Source organism: Nesoenas mayeri (genome assembly GCF_963082525.1).
Source record: "Nesoenas mayeri genome assembly, chromosome: 2".
Taxonomy (NCBI): domain Eukaryota; kingdom Metazoa; phylum Chordata; class Aves; order Columbiformes; family Columbidae; genus Nesoenas; species Nesoenas mayeri.
Window position 1 is genome coordinate 132,933,371 of NC_137543.1, and position 17,277 is coordinate 132,950,647.

A 17,277-nucleotide genomic window follows, 5' to 3' on the forward strand; every position below is an offset into this window, starting at 1 on the left:
CAAGGTGGAGAAGGATCCTAAGAGAACATCCAAACATTTATTGACTCTTGTTTCAAGAAATCTGTGTTTGTCCAAATGTTTTGCAAGGTATGAGATGATGTGTCTGTGAAGTTCACAGTCTCGTCCTCTTCCCTTTCCTTTGAAATGTGCTTCTTGCAGGTCTCTTGGAATGAATCTGAACTAGGGTGTTCTTGAACAGTACCCCACTGCAGTATGTTTTGAGCAAGAACCTGGGTTCTACACATCTCCTACTGCTTAAAGTGCTGATAGTGTTACTGCATAATTTGTTTTACTAATATTTTTTTTAAAAACTCTCCAATAAACTTAAATATATCATTTTCTGCTCTTCAAGGATATTATTCTATATTTCAAGCAACTGTGAAACATAGGCTAATTTAGGGGGAGACTGAATGATAGGAAAAAGACAAAACCTCTAATAAACCCATTTAGAAACCATCAAAAAGAACAAAATGTTCGGTTCGAAGCTGTCGCTTCAGAATTTTATTGGCGATTACTTTAAGAGCTCTTCTTTTATCGTCACAATTACAAACCTCAGCAGGGAAGTAACAAAATGTTCAAGTCACTTCAGAATAGTACCAAACCACCCACAGAAAGTTCTCCCAGCCGATGCTTCCCTGCTGTGAGCCAAGCACTGCCATTACTGCTTTTGTTACAGATACAAGCTGATTCCAGGCATAAAATGCGCAGTTCTGGCTCACAATTTTGTATTTCTATCATAGCTATAAGAGCCCCCAAGTATTTAAGTGGGAGTTCAGAATGCCTAATAAGCACAAGACCAGACTTAATGTGCTGTTCCATGCTATTTTTGTCTTTAAAAGAAAAGTCTTTTAGGCACAAATTCTGGGCATAAAAGATAGGCCCAAGTAAAGACATGCACACAACATTAAAAAGCATACTAGAAAAACAAGTGCTTCTGCTCTCCCTCTTGCAATCTGGAAGCCTTAATAGTGAATATTAAGGAATTTCATCTACACAGGGAGTGTGGTGCCTTTTATATCTTGATTATCTGAAGTGGTCTGTTGCTTTAGCATCTGACAGTCTGTCACATCTGTAGACAGCACTGAACTGTCAGCAGTGGAGAAAGCAGTAGAAATCACAGATACTCGCTGACTGATTCTTGCCTTTCATTTAGCTGACTTAAAGCATCGCTGTTTACTCCCCATTTGATCTCAGAATGTTAGGCTCCTCTTATTTCGTAATTTTCAGCTTTAGAGTTCTTCCATTAGGAAAACAGGAATATGAACAAAGGATCTCATGACATCTCCCAGTACTTCACATGCCCTCATATGACTCAGTAATATTTACTACTGTTAAGACCAAAAACATACTTATCTGCACTTTATCCCAATTTTTTAAATAAAAAAACCTATACAGAATGCTCCTTAGGCTCACAAAAATACTACACAGACAAATAATGCTGCATGGTTCACCCACTGACCTGGGCAGAAATAGGTATGTAAGAAAGATGAACAAAAATTTGGAACTGAGAATTTTACTCAAATTATTGCAAAATGTTGTCATAGGTCTATGCAGGCACACTGGTGTGCTGGTTTCACTGAAAATGAGTTAATTTTCTTCATGCAGTTAGAAACCTTTCTTTTTCATAGCTAGCACACTCATTATTTGGACTTAGTTTGAGAACAAGAGATAACACCCCTGGACAGAGTTAATGTTTTTAATTGTTCTGGTCTGAGAGCCAGGGACACTCTGAGTGCTCTGCGCACAGGTGTGAGGCATTGAGGAAGAGGGACATGGATGGGGCAGAGCTTGACTGACATCCTGAATGATCAATAAGAGGATTCCATCCCATTAGCGTCATGCTTCCTATTTAAGGAGAGTTGGGATCTTTGAGTCGCTCTCTCGTTTCTTCACCTTCTTCAGTCTCTTTTGTCAGAGCCAGGACGTTTTGGGAGGGTTCTGTTCAAGGCGTTTAGTTTGGCCTTTCCTGCCTTTTTTCCTCTTTTCTCTCTCCGGGATCAGTTGTTGAGACCAGGTGCTGATTCCTGGAACTGGCTGCTCGGTGTGGATGGAGTTTGTGAGGAAATGCATTGAGTATCTTTTATTTTATAGTCTATTTCTATTTTATATATACATATATATTTACTAGTAGTGTATTAGTATTTTGTTATTTTATTAAACTGTGTTTATCTAAACCCAAGTTTCTCCCTTCCCTTTCGATTCGCTCCCCTGTCTGGGGCATAGCGGGGTGAGTGAGCAGCTATCATGGTTGTATTGCTAGCTCGGGTTAAACCATGACAACTGGGCAGCACTCATGCAAACGTAAGCTGCCTATATTAAAAAACAGTAGGTGAGTAATGCACTTAAAAATCCTCGTCTTCTATCGAAATTGCGTGCATGAAACAATTTAGATGTAAAAATGTAGATGTAAGGTTTGCGTATGTCACTAGAAGAATAATTTGCAATCTTGTGGGGAGAGAATTAAGAAATAAAACATTTGAACGCTGGAAGCACACACGAAAGGGAAAGATTCTGGGAAATAATAACAACAAAATATAATCATGACAAAATGACAAAATTATGAGCTAGAAGATATAAAGCAAATACTTGTACAAATACTGCCATCTAAGACAGTCTTTCTTTAAAGAGAAGTCCCCCTGGTTCCCATCTGGTTCTTTAGAATGAAAATGCTGGTATGGCCTTGTTTTTTTTAGTGTGACTTTCCAGAAGATGAGTTAATTTTCCCCCAAGTGCTCTAGCTGCCTAATGAATCTACCAGAAAAACCACGATTGCTGGGACAATGACCCATGAAACAACATCGAGGAGTTGCTCTCTGGCTTTTCTAACCATCACCTAACTGCAGTAGTCTTTGAACGATTAAATCGTGCAGAAACACCTTCTAGAAACATTAATGTATCTATGTTGTGACCCTTTTCATGGGCAGCTGCTCTCACATGCATTACTGCACACAGTGATTAAAGTATTAAATAGTTAAAAACCCAGCAGCCTCATCAGTGAGAAGACAGCCACCTGAAGTACAGGCCCACACACAGAGAGGGAAGCAGAATCACAGAATGTCAGGGATTGGAAGGGACCTCAAAAGATCATCTAGTCCAATCCCCCTGCTGAAGCAGGAACACCCAGACGAGGTTACACAGGAAGGTGTCCAGGCGGGTTTTGGATGCCTCCAGAGTAGGAGACTCCATAGCCCCCCTGGGCAGCCTGTTCCAGTGTCTGTCACCCTCACTGTGAAGAAGTTTCTTCTCATATTTAAGTGGAACCTCCTGTGTTCCAGTTTGCACCCATTGCCCCTTGTCTTATCATTGTTTGTCACCGAGAAGAGCCTGGCTCCATCCTCGTGACGCTCACCCTTTATATATTTATAAACATTAATGAGGTCACCCCTCAGTCTCCTCCAAGCTAAAGAGACCCAGCTCCCTCAGCCTCAAGCACAAGGCAACTACGACCAGTCCTCAAGGGTTTTTGAGGCAATGACAGCACAGGTGCAACACACAGGCCCAAACTTTCACAACCACCTTCCCAACTTCTACATTTTCAAATAAACTGCATTAGCCAAGGAACAGAGTGCACCTGGCACCCACACCACAAGTCCAGGCCGAGACTGGCACCAGCACTAAGGGTGACGATGGAAGAGCAGATGGAAAAGTTACCCCCCAGCCTAGGACCACGATGCAAACCTCATCTTGTGATTTCTCATACCAGATGTTATCTGACACTGAAAACTATACAAAAAGCCTGTACATAAAATTGAGATTTGCAGTCTGCAGGGTGAACAAGCCCTCTCTGGCCCCATGCTGCCAGGGCTAGGATGCATCCAATGGCTCTACATGAGCAGCATGACTCCAGTCACGCTGTATCTCAAACCATTGCTTCCTCTGAAGCTACCATATAGTTAATCTTCACATCAGAGGCACTTGTTCCTCAGCTGAAGAGTCAAATTATTATATATTAATCATAGTCTCATCTTGTCACTGAGTGTGCCAAGAGAATTCTTAGAAACTTAAAGGATTCAAACCAAGCAAGTCAGAGAAGAGAGAAGAGGCGGCTTGAACTGACATGGTATTTGCTTAATATGCTGAACACTCTCTGCAACTTGAATGCTATGAGTCAGTGCTTCTCATGTCAATGATTACAGTAATTAACAGCAAGAACACTAGATTTGAGAGGGCGACAGAGGTAAATTTAGGTCTTTAGAATGATGTACTGAGCAATCAGCACCAGTTAATAGGCATGCTGGCCACAAGCACAAAAATAATTTCCTATATGAGCAAGAATGTATAAATCAGAGCCAAATTTACTCAGCCACTAGAGGTGGTGGTGAGGCATCACACTCCAGGCTTATCCTCACTTGACCCTCGCAGCAATCTTTCAAACATTTAAATAATATAGAAATACACGTTTATTCTTCTAACAAACATGGCATTTTAGTCACAGGACAGGTTTTGCCATTATCAGCATGTCTGTTAACTTAGAGTGTAGCAGTGTTTATTATGTACTCAGACCATTAGAAAAATATATTTACATCTGTTACTAGGAGCTCAAAATAGACAAAATAAATCTGTGTTTTGTTTTTCAAAAACTTCTACCCATGTTTCTCCTATCTCCTTAGAAGTCAGCATCACAAAACAAAACAGTATCCACAAATATCCACTACAGTCTAACCAGCAAATCCTGAGTACTCTGCCAGTGGTGATGACTTTTTCTTGCATATATCTATGGCCTCAAGTACAAAAACTTGTGGCTAGGACTCATTCCACAATGTAGGAGCAGTTTAATACTCATACATTGAGTTACACTCTGCAGAGCAGATTTGCATTTATTCTGTGGGAAAAACCCACAGTAAGCGGTTCTATATCAGGACAGTAACATCTTCCCTCATTAAGAACTATATCCCTCCAAAGCACATTGAAGTTCTGCACAGAAAAGCCTGGGATAGGAAGGTGAGTTTGGTCAAAGCCATCAAAGGAAGCATTAATTCAGAAGCACTTTACATCAAGTGCTGCCAGCAGTATTTCCACAGAGCTAAATTTGCAGACTACAGCTGCCACCTGTAGATTCCATCATCTTTTCCAGCAGAGCTAAATAAAATACACGAAAGTGCAGCATTTGTACATATGCAATTATATTAGACACAGGATTAAAACTATTAATGTTTAAAAGGAGACTGCCACCAACTTTACCTTTTTGATTTCATCTTCAAATGCTTTCTCCAGATATTTGTATCTCCTGATGAGTTTATTGAAGACCTAAAGATAAACACAGATTAACAGAAAAGGCAAAGGGAAACATGACTGCCACTACTGAATCCATAAAGAATATCTTTGATTAATCCATAAGACAACTTATCCTTTTTATCATCTCCACAGCAGGAAAGGAAAAAGAAATAGGAAGCACTGATGGTTTCTCACACTGTAGTTTTAGACAATGTTTCTAGGAAATAAGCAGCCAGCAGTATTATATTTCTGCAGTCATCTGTTGCGTTGTCTCTCTCAGGACAGACCATGAAACATCCCTCTATTAGTTTATTTACAAGTGTAGCAATTCTTGCTTTATAAAGCAACGTTTGAAACCGAGAATTGACTGCAGTTTGAGAGTTTTCTTTTCCATACTTCTCAAAATGTTATTCCTACTCTACTTTTCACCCTGTCCATGGACTGAAAGCAGGGGAAAGGAGGAGGAGGTTAACTCTGCACCCTTCCCTTGGCAATGCAGCATTCAGGTGTAACTCAGAGTGAGGCCGTCAGATAACACTGCTGGGCATCTTCAGGAGATGGAGGATCTTTGTCAAATCCACTAACACGAACACTTATAACAAAACACGCTATCACCAGGGAAAGAGGAAAAACATTTGACAAAGCTCTTTTTACAACAAGTATGTTCTTGGAAACACTTGTTCTCCAGTTTTCACCATTTGTTTCCCATCATGCGGCTACAGATTGTGAAAGCAGAAGCAGCGCAGGTGCAGGCTGCGTTCAGATGGAAGAAGAAATTAAATAAACAAAAATCACTGCTCTCACTACTGTACAAAGGGCACAAAACATATAACTCACTGTCACAAGTAAAAAGGCTTATATAGGGAACAAACGACACTATTGTCAGGCTGGATGGGGCGGGAGAAGGGAGAAATTAAGTTTAGAAAGTTTCAACTTGCTTTTCAGAGAAAGTAGAATACATCCAGACATCCTAAATGGTATTATTTTGGCTCAGAACAAGAGAAAAATTGACTTGTGCCCATGCTGAGAGGCACAGCAACACAGAATTTTAATAAAATAAGGCATAAAATAGAAGGAAGATGAAAATGTAAGCTAGCACCTTGTTCATATTTCCAAAGAAAATTTTGCATATTTTTAAGTCCCTGTAAATGACAGAAGTACAGTTTATAGGCAAATCATTTGCTAAAATATCAACGGTAGCTTTAGTCTTTTTTCTTGAAGACTTTTCACTCTTTGAATTGTTTCCATGATTAAAACCACAAAAAGCAGCCACATTACCAGTTCATTTGGGACTCAAAGTAATAAACTACCTAGAAGATAAAGAAGCTCTAAATGCTATTTTAGCTTAACTCCACTTTTTCATAATACAATATGCATTAAAAACCTAGTAAAGTCAATAAGAGGATACATCTCTTCATTCAGGCATTAACTACAAAATGTTCACTTATTTGGTGGCTTTTGGCTTGAAATGCAGCTAATACATTGAAAATTCCACTGCTTCAAATCCTGAAGCCTTCTTTTCCATTTTCCAACACGCAACCTTTTATTTTAAAATTAATTTTCTCCTTGGAGGACTGGTACTGCCAATTTTTTATTATTAAAGTATTAACATTCCAGAAGGCAGAATCAATGCTTTTACTAATAACAGAGATTTCCCTACGGTAGAATACCTTGTTTTAAGATAATATACAGCTGATACACAAGACGAATCGATTCTCTTTCCAGAAAAAAAAAAAGTATAATTCACTTCTTGAGCTTATCAAATACACGTGTTTAAAGGAACTTGCCGCTATTTAGCAAAAATTCGTTACCGATGCAGATTCTGATCCCAGCTCCTTTTAAATCAACCGGGCACCTTTTCAGCAACTTACCACCCTCAACACCTTAGCAGGGACAGTGGCTTTTATGTTTTCAATTACTGTCCCCAGCACCCTAATAATAGCTAGTTATTTAAAATCTAAATAAGCTACTTAATTAACGATAAACTTTTGACATATGGGAGTCTCAGTAGTATTGCATTCTTATGCAATCCTACTTGTATCCAGAATTGTCTGGTGGCTTTGAACTTTCAACAGAATTCTTACTGTATTTTCTCATTTAATCATTATCTTCCATTAAAGAGTTATGTCATGTTAGCTTCTCTTCAATAATGTTTTAGGTTTCATTGCTTTTTGTGTTAACTTCACATAGGCCCATTTGTGCCTTATTCCTGCAAAAGGAATTATATATCACATATGTAACAGAAATGAAAGCTCTTGGAATATATGCCCAATTCCTAACTAGTTATACAACTAAAGGTCGTAGGCGTGAATTTTATAGTTTTTGTCATTCATACACTTCACGTGTTTCTAAAAATGTGTTCACACAAATCTTTCAGGCTGCATACAGAAAAGGTCAACAAAAATAAAAGGATGGTGTCTAAAAATATACTGAACCAACAGCAGCCTGAAATAAGTATGAACGCTTTCTGTAAAGTAAAGCATTGCTAGCTGTGATCAGATTATCTTAGACATCCTATTTTCTTACCTAAAATTTAGAGGTTAGGGCAGATCACTGGTTAACTGGATTTTCAATTGCCCTGTAACCAGCCTACTGCTGCCTAGACAGTCTGCAGATGTTCCACTGTAGTCCTTCCATAAATGGAAAACAGTAATCAACCATGCCTTTACTGACCTGAGCATAATTTCGGATGGCATCATGATCTTCATCTGCAAAAAATACACAGTGGTTGGTCATCTTGGTCTTGTCATTGTCATCAATACGTGTGCCTCCAGGAGCTAAAAGAAAGAAAGAAAGAAAGAAAGAAAAAAAAAGCAAGAAACGATTTCTCTTTAGAATATATTCTATAATTGTAACATTTAATAAATCTTGTGTTAGTATCACTGAGGCAGAAGGCAAGGGTAAGAGCTAGCAGGGGAGAGGGGGGAACAGAGAGCCCGAGCTGTGCGAGGCTGTGGTGTTATCTGACAAAAAGGGACAGGCTGGCTGATACGCTGCTCCTTGGATCACACAGACCTCACAGGACTGAGAGATTTTGAATATCAGCTGGTTTTGAGAGCACTGAGTGTGATCAAATAAGTATGGGTTGAAGCATAACCCTCACACATATTTTAATTACTGCTTTAAGTACCACAATAAAATAAATCCTTTCCAAAGAGAAGAGTATTAGCACGCTCTTACTAATTTGAGGACTTCCCCTCTAACGCTTACCAGGCCTGTGTAAACATTCAGAACACTGCTGCCAAAGTTTTCTCCTGGCTTATTTTGTTGAGAGCTTTTTTCCTAGATATTTCCACTGGCTTCTGCTTCCTGCATTACCTCAAGTTTTACAAAAACATATTTTCTTCTTACATACTAAAGAGCAGGAAGCAGGAATCAAACCAATGTGACCAGTAAAAAAAGCCAACTTATTCAAAACACAGAGGAAGGTGAAAGGTATGGTTTTGCCCAAGTAATGGCACATGAACATGCACAAAGCACTCCTTGTTATCCTTCACTTCTCTCGAGCTAACCTTTGTTGCAACATATAGAAAGCAAGCTTTGCAACAGCTAATAACCTGGAAAGTTATATTATACTTTTTTATGCTAACAAATTCCTGTTTCCCCAAGTTAGTGTGTCTCATTTTTTGTTTGCTGTTGCATTTATATGCTATTTCAGCTCAGACTGAAGGCTTCTCAGAGCAGTATCCATTTGTTGTGATATTTGCAAAACACCTCACACAACCAAGCCCCCAGGTATTACTGCACTACAAACAATAAACAACATGATGATATGAGATGCAAGAAGCATCTAGATAAGTGAAATTGTAATACAGTTTAGAATTTGCACTTTCTAAAGGAAGACAGTATCTAAAAAGGAGCAAGGCTGATCATCAAAATTCTAGATCAGGTACACTGCAGGTTACCTAGCATGCTGCCAGCTACCAAAATATCAAAGAGTGTGTCGGCATAGCGGCGATAATCAAGCCGGGAGCCTGTTGCATCCAGAAACTTGGCTATAGCCTCCAGGTCACTCCCAGCTTCATTGAGGCCTTGGACAATCGTATCCCTGAAGACTGTGGGTTCAAATTTCTCCTTTTCATCTGGAACAGAGATAAAGGAGAAGGAAAAGGAGAGAGAGTCAATTTTTAAATTTCCTGTTAAAATCCTGTACCAGCCAGCAATTGAAATGACCATGGCACATAAACATATTCTTACCATTCACACCCAAAGTTTTTTTGTTTGGCTTGTATTGTCTCTGGCAATTTTGCAGTGTTTACCCTCGCCTCCTCTCCTCCTCCCCCCCCCCCCCAATACCAAAACACACACAAACATATGGGAATAAATAAAGGGGAGGAAAAGCAACTACTGAAATTGTTTTCAAATTTCACATTTTTACTTTTCTTGTTAAACATATTATTGAATGTGTGTATAATCACGCATTGCTAAATCTGATAGCAGAATAAAGGGAATGTCAGTTATGTGCACATAATCTCACTGTAGGAACACTCCATTTTTCATTTCTTGATATTTTTCTTTAAACAATTGTGGTCAGATATCTAAAATGTTTTAAAAAAGGCAAGACTTCAGGAGAAGATGAGATCAGGGTAGCCGTAAAAATAGTTTTTGCATAAACATTTAGGACCAGGCAAGATAGTGTAACCAAGAATTTATCTTTCATATTCACAGACCTAAGCAGCGCAAAGAACACAAATACAGCAGTCACACTGCATTTTCTACAGCTGTCCCTGGCTGAACTCAATCAAGGCACAGTCTGACCCCCAGACAACATCCCTATGTCAAGACCTTTAGTCACAACAGATGTATAATAACTGCAACCTGCAGATAAAGCTGGGCAGATTTACCCCCACCTCCTGCTGCTGCTCCTTGCAGGCTCTTAACAGCTCACCACAGACACTTGAAGTTTCTTAACAAGTCCTGGCTTTATGTAAGGACACATATTATGAAAAGCTTGTTAGCATCAAAGTAACTTTCAACTTCAGAAACAGACCTGTGAGTTGTTCCGTGACACTTGAAAAACAAAACTGGTTTGTTATCACCTGCTAACACAAATGTTGACACAAGTTCTTAAAAACCTGCACATACTATTATCCAGAAGACAAATGCAGAGATTTTGAGTTACTAAGACGAATGAGGATTGGTAAAATTCCTGTCTAAACATGTGCTAATGCAGTCTGAAATGCACCAGCTGTCCCAGGCTTTTTGGGAGAAGATGCTCTGGATATTACACATTGTCTGGCTGCAGGTTTCCTTTTCCTGCAACTCACAGGACAGCTTTTTATCACAAACATTAACCAAAAGCAACCCCCAAATGACTTTGTTTTCTGCTAGCCTTTCTTCCCCCAATCTCTTTTCTCCTGCCACAATAGCCTTAAGGCAATTGAACAATTATTTTACACACAATGCCAAATTTTATCAGTTTTATTATTTCTAATATAGACACATTTCTCTCTTGTTGTTCTTGCACGTACCTGGAGTGCACTCATTCTACCTTCTTCAGGGCATCACTTGCCCATTCTCTCCTTCTTCCAACACAACCCCTTACTCCACAACCATTTTATCTGGAAAGCACAAGCAGTGCCTCCCCACTCACTGTCCAGGCCACTCAATGGACTAGTTAACTGGTGATTCCAAGGAGCCAACAGCAGCTCCACGGTTGTCAAGCACTCAAGAGATACTGGAAAAATGAGACATCACCTTATTTTCCAGAAATTCCCTGCTATGCCTAGTTGTTAGTGCCTTGCTGACTCTATCACTCGTCTCCAAGCAGCTTGCTGACCCATCCCCTGAAGCTGACCTCCTCAGACCAAAGCTGAGGATTACTCAACAACGTGGGTACCCAGGTACACACTGAGGAAAGCACTGGTTCCCAAACATAGCTCGCCCCAAAGTGATGCACACCATCACAGTGCCAACCCAGCTTCTCCCGCCATGCTCAGCTCACTACAACAACCTGAAACAAGCAACAAACCAACCAACCTCCAAAAAAAACAAGTATGTGCACTTCAGGCAGTTTTATTTGCAAACCAGAAACGCAGCTCCACCCATAAACAAGTATCTGAGCGTAATTATTCTCTTTTGGGTTACCAAAAAAATATGTATTATTTGCAGGATAAAAAAATAAAAGCCTGATGACTCATTAACTAGTAAGAAGACAGAGTTCTGTCTTAAGAGATGTGTTTAAAAACTAATCCTATTTTACTTTTTCAACTCTATTTTGTCTAAAAATGTACAATGCCCACATCTAAACTGAAAAGTGTTATATGCTTAGTATCATGGGTACACAGTGCTTAATACAAACAAACACCATGATTAATATTTCTTAGCTATTTTAAACAGCTGCTTCTCGCGCCCCAGAAATTCTCCTCTCATCTGGAGTATCCTACTATTTTCTTGTCTATCACAATCTAAAAATTTACACAGGAAGAGGAGGTAAACTCATTGCACGAAAAATGATTTATAATTTCACTGGAACATTTTCCTACCAAGCTAATGTACTGAAGAGGAATATGCTGATGTAGTACAACAGGGTGAGTAAGAAGCCATCATCAGAAGTGGTGACAGTATGTTGAGCTGTCAAGTACATAATTACTGAACAAGCACAGTTTCAATCACAGGCTAACGGAGGCAGGTGTACCTTGCAGATGCGACTCATACAATATCCAGTGCAGCAGTGCTATACACAGCTTTTCATTTTCATCATGTTCCCAGATCTTTATTTCCTTTCTTTTGTGTCCAAGGAAATCACAAAGTACATTTATACACCCCTCCTTACAAATAAACATTAACTCCTCAGCAGGAGGCCCACAACTATATTTCTGTAGAAGAAAAATTAGATGCCCTTTTTGGCCCCTCTTCTTACTTCAGGTTAATGTAGAGGTGTTAATATTGACTTCTTACTAGATAATTTTCTTCCTGAAAGTAACATGCCTCATTTTGCTTAGCTTCTTTTTTAAACTGCCATTTGCTTTTCAGCACCAGTTTTTTAGCAGATATTAACTGTATGTTATCGATACCATGGGAACAAACCTGGGTCTCAGCTATTGCCTGTCAAGTTACTTTAAACAATACACACTGTTTGTTCCTGTTAATGCTTCGGGAAGCTTTTTGCCCTGCAGGTATTTGTCAGCTGTCTGGATACATACATTTTCCTTATTATCTACTGGCAGTTCTGCTATTCTATTTCAGAAGACACAAGGACATCAATTTGCATGCATGCAAGTACAGCGCAGTCAATACAATCCACATTCCACGTATCTGCACCATAAGCACAAATCCCAGCCAGATGCAAACTACCGCTGACCCCCAGCAAAACGTAGTATTCAACAGGTACGGAGACTATACTAAGAACGAACAAAACTATTTTCTTCGCCTAGATCGCTAAAAACTCGACATGGAACTGTGAGATGTCTCCTTCCCTTGGAAGGTGCTTCCCTTTACAACATCATTTTTCTTCCTTCAAATCTTTTAAAAGCCATTTTAATGCCTGATGCTATATATGCTGGAGGCAAGGTTTGTACCTTTTATTAGGTCAATTAATGAAGCTGGAAAGAGTAGGAATTACAAGCTTCTCCTTCATAGTTCTCTCCAAAAAATATTTTAGACACTAAGTACCCTGCCAAACTTTAAATAAAAAAAAAAACAAAAACCAACAACAACTCTATTTCCTTTTTTTGCTCTCTGAAAGCTCAAAAATTGTTCAAATTCAGAGAGTAGTTGCAGCTAACTGACCAGTGACAGAGTTCATATAGACAATTATTTTTCTTAGGCTCCCCACAGATCTGCACATTTCAGATCCTGCTCTCTACCTGGTATACACAACAAAACAGTCTCCGAGGACTGAAATGTCATGGCCAGACCACAGCCACTGCCCTCCCTTCCACCTGCGTGACATTTCGTGACTCCCCGAAGTACAAAAACCTAGCAGTATCTTCTAGTTTAAGTCTGTGACACTGCTACGATACATATACAAACAGAAGGGAATGAACATTCTAGGAAGCCATTTCTCTTCCTCAAGCCCTCTGCCTCTAGAAAGATAACAGGTATCTACAATATTTCTAAGCAGGATCCTCAAACGTTAAGGCAACCAGAATTCTGCAATTTTTGAAGAAGAGATTTTATGCTTTAAGCACAAAGAAATGCCTCCCTGTTAAAATTTCTATACTAAAGCCATTTAATATCCCCAACCTCACTGAAGTAATCTCTCAAAAAAAAAAGAAAACAACACCCCACTGAGTCTTTTCCTTTTTCCAGGTAGTCAAAGAGCATCTAGTGTCACTTCCCATCACTGTGACAGAAATTCATAGACAGGCACAGAATTACAAATACAAGTTCTTTATTTATTCTAACTATTACTTTTATTAAATAGGGAGCCAAAGACCAAATCAGTATTAGGACCCATTATGCCAAATACATTGCAATACATGGTCTGAAAAGGAAATCTTTATGAGAGAATATTTTCTAGGACAATTTTAGCAAAAAGTATGTACCATAACTGATCAACATAGATTGAATCACACATTGATCAATCCAGCAGGATGTATATCCAATTGCTTTTACTGGTTGATCTGACAGAGGTTTCTCTTTAGGGATCGTTAATTCTACTCCTCTAGTTCCATCTGTGCTGTTGCTAGTTAATGCAGCACACAGCTCCTACTGCACAATGTTCTGGACCATGCCAACACAAAGTTAATCCTACTAATTACTGAAGCATTGCGACAACTAATTACCAACAATATAGGTTAATTTTTTTAATTAGTTATACCTGCAAATGTTGTATGCACATCATGGAAAGGACGTTTGCAAATCAAGAGACCACATCAGTCAAACAGAGGAAGCGATGTGTGCAAGGGAGGAAAGATGGAAGAAAGCTGGCACTGGTTTTTAATATGACTGAAAACAAACTATTTTGCAATTCTCATCCAAACTTCGTGACCATTCTAGATTTCAAGACATGCACTCAGCTCCTCAGACTCGTGACAGAATTCATAATTTTCTGGGAAAGGCTGTGAAGTCTTTTTGTTTCATCCACACTGAGAAAATGCTCGAATTTCTTTTACAACAAGTTAAGACCAGGTGTTAAATTTTCATCAGAAAGTCAAGACAGAAAAAGTTTGTTACATGACAGACAGAAACCCCATGTATTTGTGCTCTAATCATCTGCTGTTGAAACAGCAAAATATCTAAGCCTTCTTTCCACAAACCAGACAATCATTTATTAAAAATATTTTTTGCTCTCTAAAGCATGACAAAAGCACGCTGTGTACAGTATGAACAAGCATCTGAGAATAATACTCACTGTACAGAATATGTGGATGATTGATATAATTAGCACTACTTTGCTTTCTTTAAAAATTGACGCAGTATTGTACATAAAGAGAGTGCTGTCCATGTTTACAGAAAAATAAATATCACAATTAATAAAACTGGACTTATGGTAATTGTTTTATTTTAACAACAAAGAAAAAAACCTACACTAACAAAGCAGAAATGATATTTATGAAAAAGAAGCTTTCTGACCTCTATTGTTACAGAAAGCAGGGCCAGTGAGATGATCTGACTGTCTCATGGAGACAGAAGGTGAGAGCATTCCTTTTTACATGTGAAAAGTTCATTTATAGATATGGCATAGATTTGAGTTAAAGTAATAAAAACCAAAAATTTTTAAAAAAGAAGGCCAGATATTTTTCTTTATGCAACCTTTAAATAGAAGCTCCTATTTTGCTTTTTTTTAGTTGAAAGGAATATTTTACAAAACACCCGAAACAAACATCTTACAAGTTTTCTTCCTCATGTGTAGATATACTACAAACTCTGTTAGAACCTGATTTTTAACTGAAGTTTCTACAAGACTTAATAACTAATAAACTCAAATTTTCTGAAAGTCCTAAGATACCTAGAAAAAATAACAAAATTCACAGCATAGTTAAAATTATCATCTGTACTCTTAACATGGCTGAAGAGGAGATAAACCTTAATCCTACTGAACTTTCAGTTATTCCATCTGCCCTGTTGCTAGTACTTTTAACAAAGAGGAAAATAAAGTAAAAAATGTAACAGAACCTACCCCTCTTCCTAGTTTTGAACCGCTGGCCTGTTAGCACCGGCTTCTGATTCTTATTCATAAAATTTCTGGAGAGGAAAAGAAAAATAAAAAGAGAAAAGTATATTTTTACTATGGCATTTACAGACAACAGTTTAACTTAAAGGCAAAACAAACATTCAGTGTAGTAAAATCCCAACACATGAAAATTCTTGATGTATACTCAAAGAATAAATCACATTCTCTTACAAGACGAAGAGCACTATGATCCCAAGAATAACTGTGATGAGATGTGCTTCTCTCAAAACCTGGCTCTTAGCATCCCTGTACAAAACCCTGAAGGCTCAAACTGGGGCAGGAAAGCGAAGGCGCCTCTGTCCTTTCTGCTGGGCAGGGGTACAGCAGAGATGCAGCAGCATCTCATGGGGATGCTCGGGGGCACAGAAGCCCCCAGGACACAGGACTGGAACCATCCTGGTGGGGCTGGGCACAGCACGGGTCTCACCATCATCAGACAGACCCTCAGGGCTACAGGCCATCCTGCTGAAGACATTACTAGGGTCTAACCACAATGTTTTCACCAAGCATTACTATATCATAGTAACTTCTAGTTCTTAAAAACATGTACGTGTTGTAAAAATAAGAAATGATAACCATATCTCCACACACCAATTTTGTGTATAAATACACAGTTGAGGACATACACAGCACATCATGTAACAAAAACAGTAAAAATGCTGGGCTTATATTACTTCAGATCTTAACAGTGAATCTCAACATGCAACATTAAAAAATTTGGGAAGTTATCATATATTAATGCCATTTTATCTAAAGAAAACAAAACTATTTTTCAGCTTTGTATGTAATCAGTTTAATCACACGAGACGCAGCTTGTGCAATGAGCAGCTAAGCAAACAGCTGAATGCAAACAGCAGCGAATACAAGAAGCTTTGCAGCACGTGGGAATTGTCATGGGTCATTCCCTGTCCTGCCAACAGCAAATGCCAGTGCTGGGACTTACAGGCCACCTATTTCACAACCTGAAGGTCTTTAGGTCACTGTTACATACAATTTGCTCATCCAGAATAGTGTCTTACCATGCAAGAAGCTTTGTCCTTTGGGCACGTTCTTCTAATAACTTTAGTTTTGCAAAAATGTGTATTATTTGTATTTCTTCACTGCGGACTCAGAAGGTCTAGTTTAAAAGTACACACGCATTTACCAACACTTCTTCCTAGCATAAGGGAAACTCAAGCTCTGTGGCTAGAAAGATGCCGACCCCACATTACTATCCAAGTTAATGCTCTCCCTGGCCCTGCAAGTTCATTTAACAACTCTGTTAACAATGCTCTAGCTACCCAGTATGTTCCCATCCAGCAGAAAACCTCTTCTAGCTGCAGCATCACTATCCGGCCACTTTTGCAGCATTTCAAATGTTTAACTTGGCAAACCACTGCTTTCTAGTCAAGGTCTACTATTTATCTGCAATCAGAAACTGCCCACATGCACTGGAAATAGCCACTAAAGTTCAAGAGTCAAGATCGGTTTTGCTTCCTGCAAGTCATCAAAAATAGAAAGATGCAACAAGCAGTTAAACTGAGATTTAAAGCTATGGTTTTAACAGACCAAGAAGCGTTTAAAAAAAAACGCAACACTAAATAGCCTTCTGGAAAAATGGTTTGTCCATCTGCAAAGAGAGTTAAAAATGGCAAGCCAAGCGCTGTAGGATCCAAACCTCCCATCCGAGCAGAGCTCAAAAGCCTCTTTCCCCCACTGAGCTGTCTCAGTGGCACAGGAACAGGAGGTGCTTTTAAAATTAATTAGGCAGATAATTTAGCAGTCAACAGGGATAAGCAACAGCCCAGCCTCTAGCCAGTGACCAGCTAGATTTGACGTATTTATCTGGTTTGTCTTTCTGGCCTTTGGTTATTTGTAAGAGACTGATCTATAAAATATAACATTCGCCGAGGTTTTTCTGATTGTATTTACACCTGATGCTGATACCTTACTCCTTGTTCTGG

The 17,277-nt window shown here is 39.0% G+C and overlaps 1 protein-coding gene across 3 annotated transcripts in view; it reads right to left on the minus strand.

Annotated features, from left to right (window-relative positions):
• Nucleotides 1-17,277, minus strand: part of BZW2 (basic leucine zipper and W2 domains 2) — a 56,877-nt gene that overhangs the window by 21,186 nt on the left and 18,414 nt on the right. For all 3 annotated transcript variants that reach the window (XM_080340735.1, XM_080340734.1, XM_080340736.1), the window contains exons 2-5: nucleotides 15,281-15,345; nucleotides 9,120-9,296; nucleotides 7,888-7,991; nucleotides 5,182-5,247 (exon numbers count right to left, since the gene is read on the minus strand). In XM_080340735.1, the coding sequence (XP_080196861.1) occupies nucleotides 5,182-5,247; nucleotides 7,888-7,991; nucleotides 9,120-9,296; nucleotides 15,281-15,338 (405 nt within the window). In that variant the 5' untranslated portion in view covers nucleotides 15,339-15,345. The remainder of the gene's footprint in view (nucleotides 1-5,181; nucleotides 5,248-7,887; nucleotides 7,992-9,119; nucleotides 9,297-15,280; nucleotides 15,346-17,277) is intronic.